Genomic DNA, 12,862 nt, shown 5'->3' on the forward strand with positions numbered 1-12,862 from the left:
TGGGGAAATGTATTTTGTTGAATGATATAATTTATGAAATTCAAAGATCCAACATTAATTAGTATACCTTTACCGTTCCCATTCTCTTTTAACAGCCTTGAAGAGAATAGTGTCGAGACAAAAAACGTATTTTGTCACGCTTATGAATCTATATCACTTGTGATACACAAGGTGTCACCAAAACCCCAAACTAGTACACTCTGAGACTATTTTCTCTGTTAAAACAGACAGAAGCACTGCATTGTCACTAGCTGCCATTTCTCCGTCTTGCTGATCACTAATTTCTGAAGCCCATTCTTTCTCACTGAGTAAATTGAGGCTACTTGTCTACTTCCTTGCATTGTTTCTCCTTGGTTTGACCATCGAGCTGTTTGAACAAGTAATGGAGTTATTATCAATTGTGCTAAGGGCAAGTAAAGTAATTAACATGTTATAATATGGACATTTTTATACTGCTGCTTAAGTTTAAAATACAATCTGAGTGCTTATGCATCCTTTAAATGACAATATTTAATTTATTTTAGTTAGTCAAGGATGGCACACAAGACGGGCGTATCGCTGCAGGCCACATATGCGCATTAGCACCACTGTAGATGTCTCTCTGTCTGCCAGAGATGGTGACATGGTGCTAAACATTTGACCTTCATCCTGTTATATGCCCCACTCTGACAGTGATGTTAACTGTGTGCGGCTGTCATAGTTTATGTGCCCTGACTTGACATTTGCAATGTCAGTGTCAAAAAAAGGAAATAAATGGCCGTGGATGAGATTGAGCGCTTTCACTCATTGCACAGGTGCATTCAAGTTTTCTTATTGGGTATTTTCTTTCATTCCTATCTTTTACTACATTTAAAAACTCCAACAACACTGACTTTAGTATAATGGCAGTATGCTGTATGGTTCTCACGATGCCTCCTTCTTTGCCAGTGTGTTATATTTTAAAGATATTTGAGTCATCAACTTGTGGGTTGGGGAAATCCCTTGTGTCAAACTTCAAAGAAAGCAATAATGAGTCACACTCATTTGAGTCCCTCATTCTGGACCCATTGAAAAATACACACCCAAACACTGACAACAATGCTACACTGACAGACATACCATCACACATGGCTACCAAGTTTACAAACAGTATTATCAGGCCATAATAGCCTTAAAGATGATTCTTTATTTATTATTTTTACCTGAGTGGTTAGGCCTACCTCTATTACTGTAACCTATTTGGCAGAACATGAACGCAGTGTGCAGGTGTGCTGTATGATGTCAGCCATCTGTCTACTACCAGCAGATGTGCAGTTCAGTTGGCTGATTAGTCTATCAACAGGGAGCTTTCCCAACCAGACATAAATGCTTAGTGACAGAGAGGTTTCCGTGAATCACTGGGACTTTATGACATCACCTCCAGGTGCACATGAACTGATTCATCCCTAACCTGTGTGTGTGTGTGTGTGTGTGTGTGTGTGTGTGTGTGTGTGTGTGTGTGTGTGTGTGTGTGTGTGTGTGTGTGTGTGTGTGTGTGTGTGTGTGTGTGTGTGTGTGTGTGTGTGTGTGTGTGTGTGTGTGTGTGTGTGTGTGATGAGTTGAAATGGTAAGTCATTTAATGAATTTAAATGTTTGAAGATGTACTAAATAAATAGCAATACCAGAAGTACAACCAGTTTCCACGTTTTATCATTGGGGAGAAATGAACGCCTACTTATGCGTAATGCGCAATTGTGCATCCTGGTACGCTTTTGGCACACATATATTTGAATAGTAGCGAAGAACCGCCTCTCCCTCATTGGCCAGTACAAACTATAAGCCGAGGCAAAAAAGTCAGTCTTTGACAACGCCGGGGTTTCGTTGGTGGAACCCGTGATGGGGAGGAACCTATGTGAGATGTCTTTAAATTGTTCACAGCAAAAATGGGCGTAAATCCATGCCCATACCCAGAAAGCATGAGAAAGCATGTTCAGATTTTCTCCACGAATTTACTTCTATAATAGGCAAATTACTTATATTTTTACGTCCAGAAGACAGTCTATTTTATTCACTAGAGTAGGTGACAAATAGAAGTGTACATTTATTATCATGGCGTGTGCAGTTGACGCACAGAATTTGATCTCTATTTCTTTGCGGAAAATACATAACTCCAGAACGCAGAGAGGAGGTATCAAGCTCCACAAGAACTTGCTGGTCACATATGTGCTGAAAAACGCTAGAGATTTTTACATGAGCATGGAGTTTGCAGAAATGTATAGCTACCTACAGCAGAACGGGGAGATGAGGACGGTCTGTGATGAAAAGCAGGACTCTTTTGAAATGACCGGGAACTGTGAGGATCTAGCTGGTGAGTTTTGCTGCAACTACACAGGGGATGTGTTGGACACTTACCACTGCGCAGCGCCACAATCGGCTTGCCACCCAGCAATGGTGCCCGAAGCGCACATCCAAACGGCACCTGCCTGTTTCATGGCTCCTGTCTATCAATGTGACTCTAACCTCAAGTACTCGGGGGTCTGCTGGGACTGTTATGCGGAACCTTACACAGCCAACCGGGACATTCCTGTCTCAAACACACACAACCAAAAGACTGTATTGGACTTGGACACACATGTGGTGACTACTGTCGAGAATGGATATCTCCCCCCAGACTACTGCGTGTCATTAAAACAACATGGTCAGGGCCCGCAAAGTTCTCATAAGAAAAGAAAAATTGATTCAAGTGATGCTTCTGATTCCGATTATCTGTCAGACTTTGTGCCCATGTCATGCAAACGCATTAGGTCTGATGACGTTTCTTGTTGTAATTCCGAACAACTGGACACACCGAACATCTCCAACCTCATGTCAGTGTTAGGCTCGGGGTTTACTGAGCTGTTGAACTGGCAAACGGACGTGGAACAGGTAGTAAACGGACAAACAAACTGCTGTAAACAAGCACTGGCGGGCAGCGGTGCATGGACTAGAGCAATTGAGGCTTTTTGATTGACACACTTTACATTTTTCTACAAACATTGGTGGTCTCAAATAAAATAGACAATTGATATACTTAACACTGTTCTGCTCTTTTTCAATTTAAAAGCTGTTGAACTCAATTTAAATTGTACTTTGGGGAGAGGGCTCGCGCAATATGTGCAATGACCTATAGCAACCATTGATTGCTGATGCTATGTATGCCTATTGGCCATTTAGAGGCTTTGAAGCCACGGGCCGGCCATATTGGCATTCCCCAGTACGTGCAGTCCTCGGTAGCAATTAATGGAATTTTACAGCATTTCATTTAAATGTTTCAAGAGAAAATTAAATGTATGTAAGTATTTTTGTTGTTGTATTGGGGACAGTAACATTAGTAAAAAAAAAAAATTGACTTTAAGGATTTTTTTTACATCTTTTTTTATTTTGAATGTGTATCTTACATGCATGTGTCTGTAATAAAATACATGTGGCAAACGAATGTGGGCAATAAATGCAATTATATAGCTTCCAAAAAAAAATGTTTTTACACTGGTGGGGGAGTACCAAGATGGAGGTACGGTGGCTTCAACACAGCGCATTCAATTTGTATTCTAGTGTGTATATGTAATTCACTGGACATGGAGCTTTTTCCTGCACCATGTTGTTGCCTTCATGTGCCTTGCATGCCTTGCTCAAATGTGTGATGCAGAACCAGCTCCACCATGCGATGATGGAAAAGAACTACACCAATTTATTGCCAAATGCATTTTGATAACTCCCGTGAAATTATAAGAAAATTAGCAGGTGTGTTATGGATTTCATAGACCAGTATAGGCTGTTTTAATTAGGCCTGTAGACCAAGTACATTTTTGTGTAATGATGTCTTACACTATTTCTGTGCCATCATACTTAATTATGGCACTCTACAAAGCAAGGGACTATAATTTCTTTGTAACTAAATACATTTATTTGCATATTTCCGTTAAGGAACGCCTACTCTGTTAAGTGCGCGTGTGCAATAACTCAATTCGCCTTTGCGCTCTTTCTAAACAACGCCATTTTTAGAAACGTTGGCAAAGTCTACAAAAAGCAGTCCATCCTGTTTTTTTTTCTTTTAAAGGGATTTTAATTTAGGTAACAAACTGTATGGAGATGAAATGTTTCCTCGATGAGAAAATGTGCAGAACGTCGGCCAAATCCATCTCGCTTCATCTTCTCCCACTGCCAGCCACTTGGCTTCCTCTCATCACCATATTTGGTAGTGAGTGGAAACGCCAGCCGGAGGCTTCACATTTATACGTTTATCTGTGCCTTCTCCTTCAATGAGGGGGTACGGACGTCCCAAGGATTCCAGATAGCGAAGGCCGATTGAATATAGGCAACAATTTAACCCTCTCCAAGGATGTATTCATTACGGAAACCTTTTACCGTTTAACAACGGAAACGGGGAGGGACCTACTTGAATTTGTCCAATAGAAACTATCGTTTGCGTTTTCCTTTTGGAGTAGACTGTTTCTGTTGCAAAACCAGACGAAATGTTTTGCAACAGAATTGGAGTAATGATTACAGCCCAGCTCTAGCCATATCGGTTCGGGTTATGACCCGGGCGCGGCGGAGAACACCGATATTTCTGAGTAACAAACGTCATGCGTAGGCTACGTCCTTGAGGAATTAAATGACAGTTCGAGGTGTTTTTTTAAATTAACAACAAGCAAAGCCTTGCGGGGCCATTTCTATGAAAAAATGCTGGGTCTTCTTGTGAGAGCCGTGGTGAGTCAAACGTTTTTATAGCCTAATTCATGAGTGCGCAGTTGTGCGCCCATAAGTAAGAGCAGCGCGTTCACTATTACTGCTGTAAATGAGGGTGGGGCACCAGGTTAGGTAACTGTTATTATTGTAGCCTAAAATGTGAAGTCAGGGCACTCCGAATTTCTCCATGAAAATCATATCAAATTAGCATTTACCCCATTGTAGCTATCACTCGAGTCTCTATATTAGGTTATAACATGGATAGCCGTCAGTTTCAAGGTTTCATGGTTGTCTATATCAGATTAAGATTAAACAGTGGGTTAAACTATCATACAATTTTAAATAGCCAACAGATTGCTTTTTAGGTGTGGTGCATGTTCATTGCAAGTGTTCACGCACTGTAACAGAACTGGCTATTTATATTCTAACTTTAAAAAGCTATCAGGAAACTTGACAGCCAAGCACAGTCCAAACAAATAGGCACTGTGTCATGGTGTTAACAACATACTAAACTTGATAGATCTGTTTTGGTCTCAAGTTTCTGTCATAAAATTAGATCATACAGTGTTCTAACAATCTATTTTTTCAAAAGGTTTTTGGTTCATGAAATAGGATTATTTTGATCACACCTTTTTACATTGAAACGAATGTAAATAAATGTTAATCACTTTGTTAATCACAGTTTTGTCTGTTTTTATTATGTTATGGTTTCTGTTGTAATGGCACTCTGTCATGGTGTTGACAGTTGCTGGCAAATATAGGCCTATAAATCAGCTCTGTGGTTGTCAACCAACATTGTTGATATATTTTATATGCCAATGGGATTATCAACTGTGGATACTAATATTTTAGATACTTTAAAACACAAAATATCATCCTAGACATGTATGGTATTGAATTATGTTATATTGAATGCAGAACAAATTATTTATTAGAAATGTAATGACAGATTTATTTTATTTTTAGCTAAGGTCAGGCTTGGTGAAGCCATATCACCTGGTCAAGCCAGTGTCAGTGACTATCCTCCCAGAGAGGTCTTCGCACCACCAGGACAATTTGCCCAAGCTGCCAGTGCCTCCACTGAGGCAGACATTTGAGCGCTACCTTTTGATGCTGGAGCCCCTGCTCAGTGAGGAGGAGCTGGATCACACACGCAAGCTGGTCAAGGAGTTCCTCATTCCTGGTGGGGTGGGAGACAGGTTGCAGAGAAGCCTGGAGCGCAGAGCCAGCAACAAAGGAAACTGGGTTGGTACATGCTGTAGTTGAACAGAGAAGGTCACATAAAGAAGAGGTTTATGTGGTAGGGCAGTGCATGGCCAATAGAGGTTGAAAGAAAAATTAAATAAGTCCTTAGAGGGATACAGGCAGCTAAAGATCTGTGTTGATTGGCAGGAAAAGATCCCTGTATTACATCCATTATGCAATTACGTAAATGTGATGTTAATTCCATCCATTTCCCGCACTTTTCAAGATTACATTTAACATTTACCCATAGGTTTACTCCCTTGCATATATCATAACATGTGAATGTGTTTAGGAGAAAATTATCTGATACTTGCTGGACTATAGCATTGTCATTGCTGTTTATGTAGCTCACAGAGTGGTGGATGCAGTCAGCCTATCTGGATTCCCGGATGCCTGTGGCAGTCTATTCCAGCCCAGGGGTGGCCCTGCCCCGCATGACCTTCCAAGATCGCCAAGGACAAATGAGGTGAGCAACAAGGAACCATGTGTGTCTGAGACCACTGTACTAAAACCAGCCATTGTGACAAGACAGTTAAGATGCCTTCTCTCCATTAGCCCTCCATCACTGACAAGTCTTTATGGCTGTCCTACTCATCACTGACAAGTCTTTATGGCTGTCCTACACATCAATGACAAGTCTTTATGGCTGTCCTACACATCAATGAAAAGTCTTTATGGCTGTCCTACACATCACTGACAAGTCTTTATGGCTGTCCTACACATCAATGAAAAGCACGTTTTATAGGCCTACTGCTTCTTAGAAAGCAAGTTAGTAGAAAGTGATTGACTAGTGTTGTATTACACCATAGCTTGAGCTTGAGAATAGGCTTGAGTTTCATACTGTCCTTTAGACAGACTTCCCCTCCGTGCTGGCTATTTTAGGCACATTGGCTGTTCAAAGCATTGCTCAGCTTTTTTGGACAACACTGATCCATAAGGTATGCAGTCAACATTGTGAGCTTACGTGGGTTTTTGTTGAGCAAAACGTGTCAGTGAATGTACTATAGAGAGAGCACGCACACATGGGTGTAAGAGTGGGCTGCCATTGAGTTCGCTTCAGCTGGACCATTCTTGCAAAACATTTGCCGCTATGTGGTACTGCTTCGATATTACGGACAGTGCCAAACTTATACAGTAGGCTAGAAGAGGATACTAGAGCAGACTCCAATGCTCATATGAAAAGCCAATTATTCAACAATATACTGTACTGTACACCATCTTAGCCACTAGACTAGAGTGACACAGACAGTTCACTAAATGTGGAGATATAGAATCAAAATAGACAGATGTTTCTTATAATAATAATAATCGTGGTCCTGAGTCTGACTTAAGCAAGACTGGTTAGAGATAAAATAATAAAAAATACATTTTTATTGTCACATACACTTGATAGATGCAGTGAAATATGTTGTTTACAAAGTCAGCCATAGCAGCATGGCGCCCCTGAAGCATATGATGGTTAAATGCCTTGCTTAAGGGCACATCGGCAGATTTTTCACCTAGTCGGCTCGGGTATTCGAACCAGCGACCTTTCGTATACTGGCCCAATGTTCTTAACCGCTAGACTAGATATGAGGCCATGGAAAACAAAATAGTGCACTAAAGTGTAGATTATGTGAATAGAACATGAGATGGGGAGCGGTGAAAGACTGAATGTCAGTTGGATGAAGAAATACCATATATGGTTTCATTATTAATTCAACAATGTTTTCTGCTCAGGTTTGCTGCAAAATTGATTGCAGGGGTTTTGGACTTCAAAAAAATGATTGACAGGTTAGTAATATTATCTCTTTTAATGATATACAGGTAACTGCCAAAATAATTGAAACTCTTGAGTAAATGAGGGATACAAAGTATATTGAAAGCAGGTCCTTCCACACAGATGTGTTTCCTGAGTTAATTAAGCAATTAACATCCTATCATGCTTGGGGTCATGTATAAAAATGCAGGGCAGGCAATTATTTTAGCTACCCATGGCTACGCCCTCATAAGATGACAATGCCGCCATCCACAGGGGACGAGTGGTCACTGAATGGTTGGATGAGCATGAAAACGATCTAAGTCATTTGCCATGGCCGTCTCAGTCACCAGATCTCCCAATTGAACACTTACGGGAGATTCTGGAGTGGTGCCTGAGACAGCGTTTTCCACTACCATCAGCAAAACACCAAATTATCAAATTTCTTCTGGAAGAATTGTGTCGCATCCCTCCAATAGAGTTCCAGACACTTGTAGAATCTATGCCAAGGTGCATTGAAGCTTTTCTGGCTTGTAGTGGCCCAATGGCCTATTAAGACACCTTATGTTGGTGTTTCCTTTATTTTGGCAGTAACCTGTACATCTAACGTGTTCGTCACCCTGGTTGACTCTAACTCTGTGTCTTAGTGAGACGTTGCCTATTGAGTATTTGGGTGGGAAGCCTCTGTGTATGGACCAGTACTACCAGATCCTGTCCTCCTGTCGTATCCCTGGACCAAAGAGAGACACTGTGGTCAACCACGCTATCGGGAAAGTGGCCCCTACTCACATCACTGTGGTCCATAACTTCCAGGTGAACTAGAGCTTTGCTTTGCTCTCTTTGCTGCTGCTTTATGTTGCTACAACACAGAGGAGATCAATCACGTTGCATTGTTAGTTTCTTGGCTGTAACTCACTTAACCAAATCTCAAATGCTGATTAGCCTTCTCCCTCTGGCCTTAGTTCTTTGTCCTGGATGTGTATAACAGCGATGGCTCACCACTGACGGTGGACCAGATCTACATGCAACTGGAGAAGGTCTGGAACTCGTCCCTGCAGAGCAACAAGGAGCCTATAGGCATCCTGACCTCCCAGCACCGCAACACCTGGGGCAAAGCCTACAACAACCTCATCAAAGGTATGGCAATGGAGGGGGGACATCACTATGACAGTGAGGGCTCAGAGGAGCATATTGGGTGACTCACCAAATAAACAAAAGCCATTTTTGAGCCATAACGTAAGAGTAACTGGAAGCAACCTATCACTTTGGACACACTGTTTTAGAGCTATTGGTCAATGATTTCCTCTAGGTCCTTGTTGGGTTGCTTATTGTATCGTTTTTCCCCCCTAGACAAGACAAATAAGGAGTCTGTCCGTGCTATCCAAAAGAGCATATTCACGGTGTGTCTAGACGCCCCCATGCCACAGATGTCTGAGCAGCGGTACCAGAGTCGTGTCGCTGCCCAGATGCTGCATGGTGGAGGGAGTCGCTGGAACAGTGGCAACCGCTGGTTTGATAAGACGTTACAGGTGAGCTCTGAGATTAGAACTATAGAACAAAGGTTGCATCCTCCTAGATATTGTGCTTCATATTTTAATTCACAAGTCTCTTGCCATTTTTATAATGTTTGTTATTTAATCCCCAGTTTATTGTGGGTGAAGATGGTACATGTGGTCTGGTGTATGAGCATGCCCCAGCTGAAGGCCCACCCATTGTGTTCTTGGTGGACCATGTGGTTGAGTACATGTAAGGCATTACAGAATATATTTCATTAATTGATTAATGGTACACAGTATTTCTGTGGTCAATGTGTACTCTAGAGAAGAACTTTGGCACAGATTGCTGGCTGCAATGGCTACTTTTCCAACCGGATCAGGTGCATTGTGCCTGAGCATAGCAAGCATTTTGAAGATTTCCAGTTTGTCATGTTCAGATAGTGCCTCATCCTTTTAAAAACTCTTAACTACCATTTGAAGCCTACTGACCATGACCAGGCTTTGACCATGACCCTGGCCTACTGACCATGACCAGGCTGTGACCATGACCCTGGCCTACTGACCATGACGAGGCTGTGACCATGACCACAGCAGTTGCTACATCCATTTTTGGACTTACAAATTAATGATATGTACCCATTTATTCTTAAAGAATATAACTTATAAATTCCTCATGAGCTTAGTTCAACTGTCGTAATTTAAACTTGTTTTGCTCCAATGTTTGTAAACAAAGTATAGGGAAACACTGTATAGCCTCAACATGGTCAAAACTATAATTTTTATCATGGATGGTCAGACCTTGCATCCATAGCTCTGTCTATGAATTTGAGCGATTACATTTCTCCAGCCCAATCCCTCAGCTTATTACCGAAACAGTGGCGGGGCTTTGTTATTGTTTCAACAACTGATTGGCCCTTTGTTTTGTGTTTAAACAGGAGGAGGATGGAGGTAGTACGAACTCCCATGACCCCTCTGCCCATGCCTCCCAAACTGCGTTTCAACATCACACCTGAGGTGAAGAAGGATATTGAGTCGGCCAAGCAGAATATGAACATGTAAGCAGATTCTGTTTCGGTTTTCCTAGCAGTTTCTATTCAAACATGTCTGAAGTGTTTCTCACCCTTTGGCTGACTTTTTTTTTTATACCCCAGAATGTCACATGACTTGGATGTGAACGTGGTCTTCTTTTCTGACTATGGGAGAAATGTTCCAAGGGCGCACAAGTTGAGTCCAGATGCCTTTATACAAATGGCTCTACAGCTTGCCTACTTCAGGTGGGTTTCATTACATTTCTACTATAAAAAACAGCATCTGAAACAGCAGTTGGGTTACCTTAACCTGTCACTTTGCCACATTTGAGACTTACTGATCTTTCATGTTTCAGAATGTATAAGATGTGCTGTTCTACCTATGAGAGTGCGTCCTTGCGTATGTTTGCACTTGGTCGAACAGACACCATCCGCTCCTGCTCCAACGACTCGCTCAACTTTGTCCAGGTGATGGAGGACCCAGCTAAACCGGTGAGTCAACTCTGAAACCTGGATGTTGACAGTAAATAGACACTAACCACTGACTGTTACTGTACTGCAATAATGTATGTTTTACTATATGTTGACAGAACACAGAGAAGGTTTTTCTATTGGACAAAGCATGCCAAGCCCACAGAGAATACACTAATATGGTGAGGACTGGAACTCTATCAGTTTTTGATGGAACTCTACAGTTACTGTAATAACACAATAATAATAAATCTACAGTTACTGTAATAACATGCTTGTCCCCACCCACTGCAATGTACATTTATTTTGTGCTTTTATGTATGTCCGTTACTGAGCAGGCAATTCATGGCCAGGCCATAGACAGACATCTCCTTGGCCTGAAGTTGCAGGCGATTGAAGAACTGACTTCCATGCCAGAGATATTCATGGATACAGCCTATGCTGTGGCTGAACATTTCAATCTCTCCACCAGCCAGGTATGCAAGCTGTTTATGTGAGATATTAAGCATCCCAAAATGCAACTTATAAGAGGACAAGTTTCAGATCTGTAGCCAGTGGTAACATGACTAAAAACATTGTAAATACAAGTACTATGTAAGGTTTGGTACTCATTTTAGTTTATTAGACAATGATAAGGTTTGGACCGCATTTGTAAATGCTAATGCCTAAAATGTCATTTTTCACTGTCTCTTCTTCAGGCTGGTGCTAAGACGGACTGTGTGATGTGCTTCGGTCCGATGGTGCCGGATGGCTATGGAGTGTGTTACAACCCCATGGCAGACCACATCAACATTGCCATTACAGCCTTCAACAGCTGTGAAGAGACACATGCTGCCAACTTTGGCCGGGGTGTGAAGAAGGCTCTGAGAGACATGAGGTCTCTGCTGGAGGAGACAGCTAATGCTAAGCAGTGAGGCCCCACAGGGGACATGGCTCCTCTGTAGGGCTGTGTGGGACTGAACCTGTGCTGGATGTAGTGGGAGAAACTAAAGCCACCCTGGTATATCTAGTGCTCTAACATGGAGAGAGGAGAAGCACGTTGCACCAATTTAGGTGGGCCATGGAAAGCTTTTGGGCCCTTCAGGTAGACTTGATATGTGTGGGAAGGAAAGTCCTGGTATACCCAGAAGACTATACCTGTACGTCAGTGAAAAGTGAGTATGACTGATGGAAAGTTATACATTTCATGTTTAATGATATGGGTTTGTCCATTTCCAGATAGTTAGAACCTTATGTTAAAGAAAGATCCACACCAGATCATGGTGACTATATTATGTTTTAAAAAATTATTATTATTTTATTTTTTTAAGTCTACACATGTTGGTGCTGTCTTAAATGTTATTCTGGTTGTTTTTACATGCATTTATTCCTTTTGTTTACCTACATATTTGTTATTTCATATTTAAAAAAGAATCAGTTCAAACAGTTAAGTTATTTAAGTAATGAAATTGTGTGCCATACTATACCAGATGTGCCATAATAATGACTTGCTGAGTGGTTCTGCTTTGATTCACATTGGTAAATGTTTTCTATACAACTAAAAAAACTAAACCAAAGACTGCTGTAATGATAATCATTTACACTTTGAGTATTTATTTTAATGTTACAAAACCTGACAATATTGATTAAACTAAGGAAAAACTGTCCTCCAGTAACTGCCTAAATTTCATTAAATACTGTATAATAGAAAGGCGAGCCACAGATCAAGGCTCCACAAATGAGTATTTCGCTCGGAAGCTACCCTTGCTATGCAGGTACTTGCCATGGAATTCTATCTCCGCCATGTTTCCAGCTGAGCGCTAGTGAAAGAGCTGTTGGCCCTTGAACACGTTGGTCTTCAAGACATCTACATCTCGTATGTAATGGAGATGGTATTGGAGACATGTTTTTTACAATGGCATACATGTCAAGATGAAGGTTAATTGTTTAATGTACACTCAACTAGACAGTTTGCATTGAAATACTGAAGAATCAAAACAGAACTGTCTCCCTCTTCCCTCACCATAATGAAGGTGGACTGGGCTGCTGTGCTGTTGTCCACGGGGCCCATGCGCAGAGCCTGGATCCTGATCTTTACTGAGGGAGGGGCATTGATGAGCACTTGAAAGGTGAGACTGCCCAAAGCTGAGGTCATCGTTGGATTCTCAATGACTCCGCTGGGAGCAAACAGCTGGACATCAGTCTGTGGGAGCAACACTGAG

General features: G+C 41.6%; 2 protein-coding genes across 2 annotated transcripts; both read left to right on the plus strand.

Annotated features, from left to right (window-relative positions):
• Positions 1-2,067: 2,067 nt before the first annotated feature.
• On the plus strand, positions 2,068-3,197 carry LOC120065436 (immediate early response gene 5-like protein). Its single transcript, XM_039016489.1, has one exon. It carries the CDS (start codon positions 2,068-2,070, stop codon positions 2,962-2,964), a length of 897 nt encoding a protein of 298 aa, XP_038872417.1. The 3' UTR covers positions 2,965-3,197.
• Positions 3,198-4,274: 1,077 nt separating this feature from the next.
• On the plus strand, positions 4,275-12,217 carry LOC120065165 (carnitine O-acetyltransferase-like). The gene is made up of 14 exons (XM_039015980.1): positions 4,275-4,704; positions 5,650-5,928; positions 6,276-6,394; positions 7,648-7,701; positions 8,314-8,479; positions 8,629-8,803; positions 9,017-9,195; positions 9,312-9,412; positions 10,098-10,217; positions 10,314-10,436; positions 10,547-10,682; positions 10,781-10,843; positions 11,000-11,137; positions 11,360-12,217. Exons 1-14 carry the CDS (start codon positions 4,678-4,680, stop codon positions 11,573-11,575), a joined length of 1,896 nt encoding a protein of 631 aa, XP_038871908.1. The 5' UTR covers positions 4,275-4,677; the 3' UTR covers positions 11,576-12,217.
• The last annotated feature ends 645 nt before the right edge of the window (positions 12,218-12,862 follow it).

The sequence above is a fragment of the Salvelinus namaycush genome, chromosome 1, assembly GCF_016432855.1.
Source record: "Salvelinus namaycush isolate Seneca chromosome 1, SaNama_1.0, whole genome shotgun sequence".
In the NCBI taxonomy this organism is placed as follows: domain Eukaryota; kingdom Metazoa; phylum Chordata; class Actinopteri; order Salmoniformes; family Salmonidae; genus Salvelinus; species Salvelinus namaycush.

What these genes read in the sequence shown, in the direction of transcription:
- LOC120065165 (XM_039015980.1), top strand. Translation starts at nt 4,678, where the DNA reads ATGCTGGGTCTTCTTGTGAGAGCCGTG. An exon ending in GTCTTCTTGTGAGAGCCGTG is followed by an intron (nt 4,705 to 5,649) that starts GTGAGTCAAACG and finishes TTTTATTTTTAG; the next exon opens with CTAAGGTCAGGCTTGGTGAA. An exon ending in ACAGAGAATACACTAATATG is followed by an intron (nt 10,844 to 10,999) that starts GTGAGGACTGGA and finishes GTTACTGAGCAG; the next exon opens with GCAATTCATGGCCAGGCCAT.
- LOC120065436 (XM_039016489.1), top strand. Translation starts at nt 2,068, where the DNA reads ATGGCGTGTGCAGTTGACGCACAGAATTTGATCTCTATTTCTTTGCGG.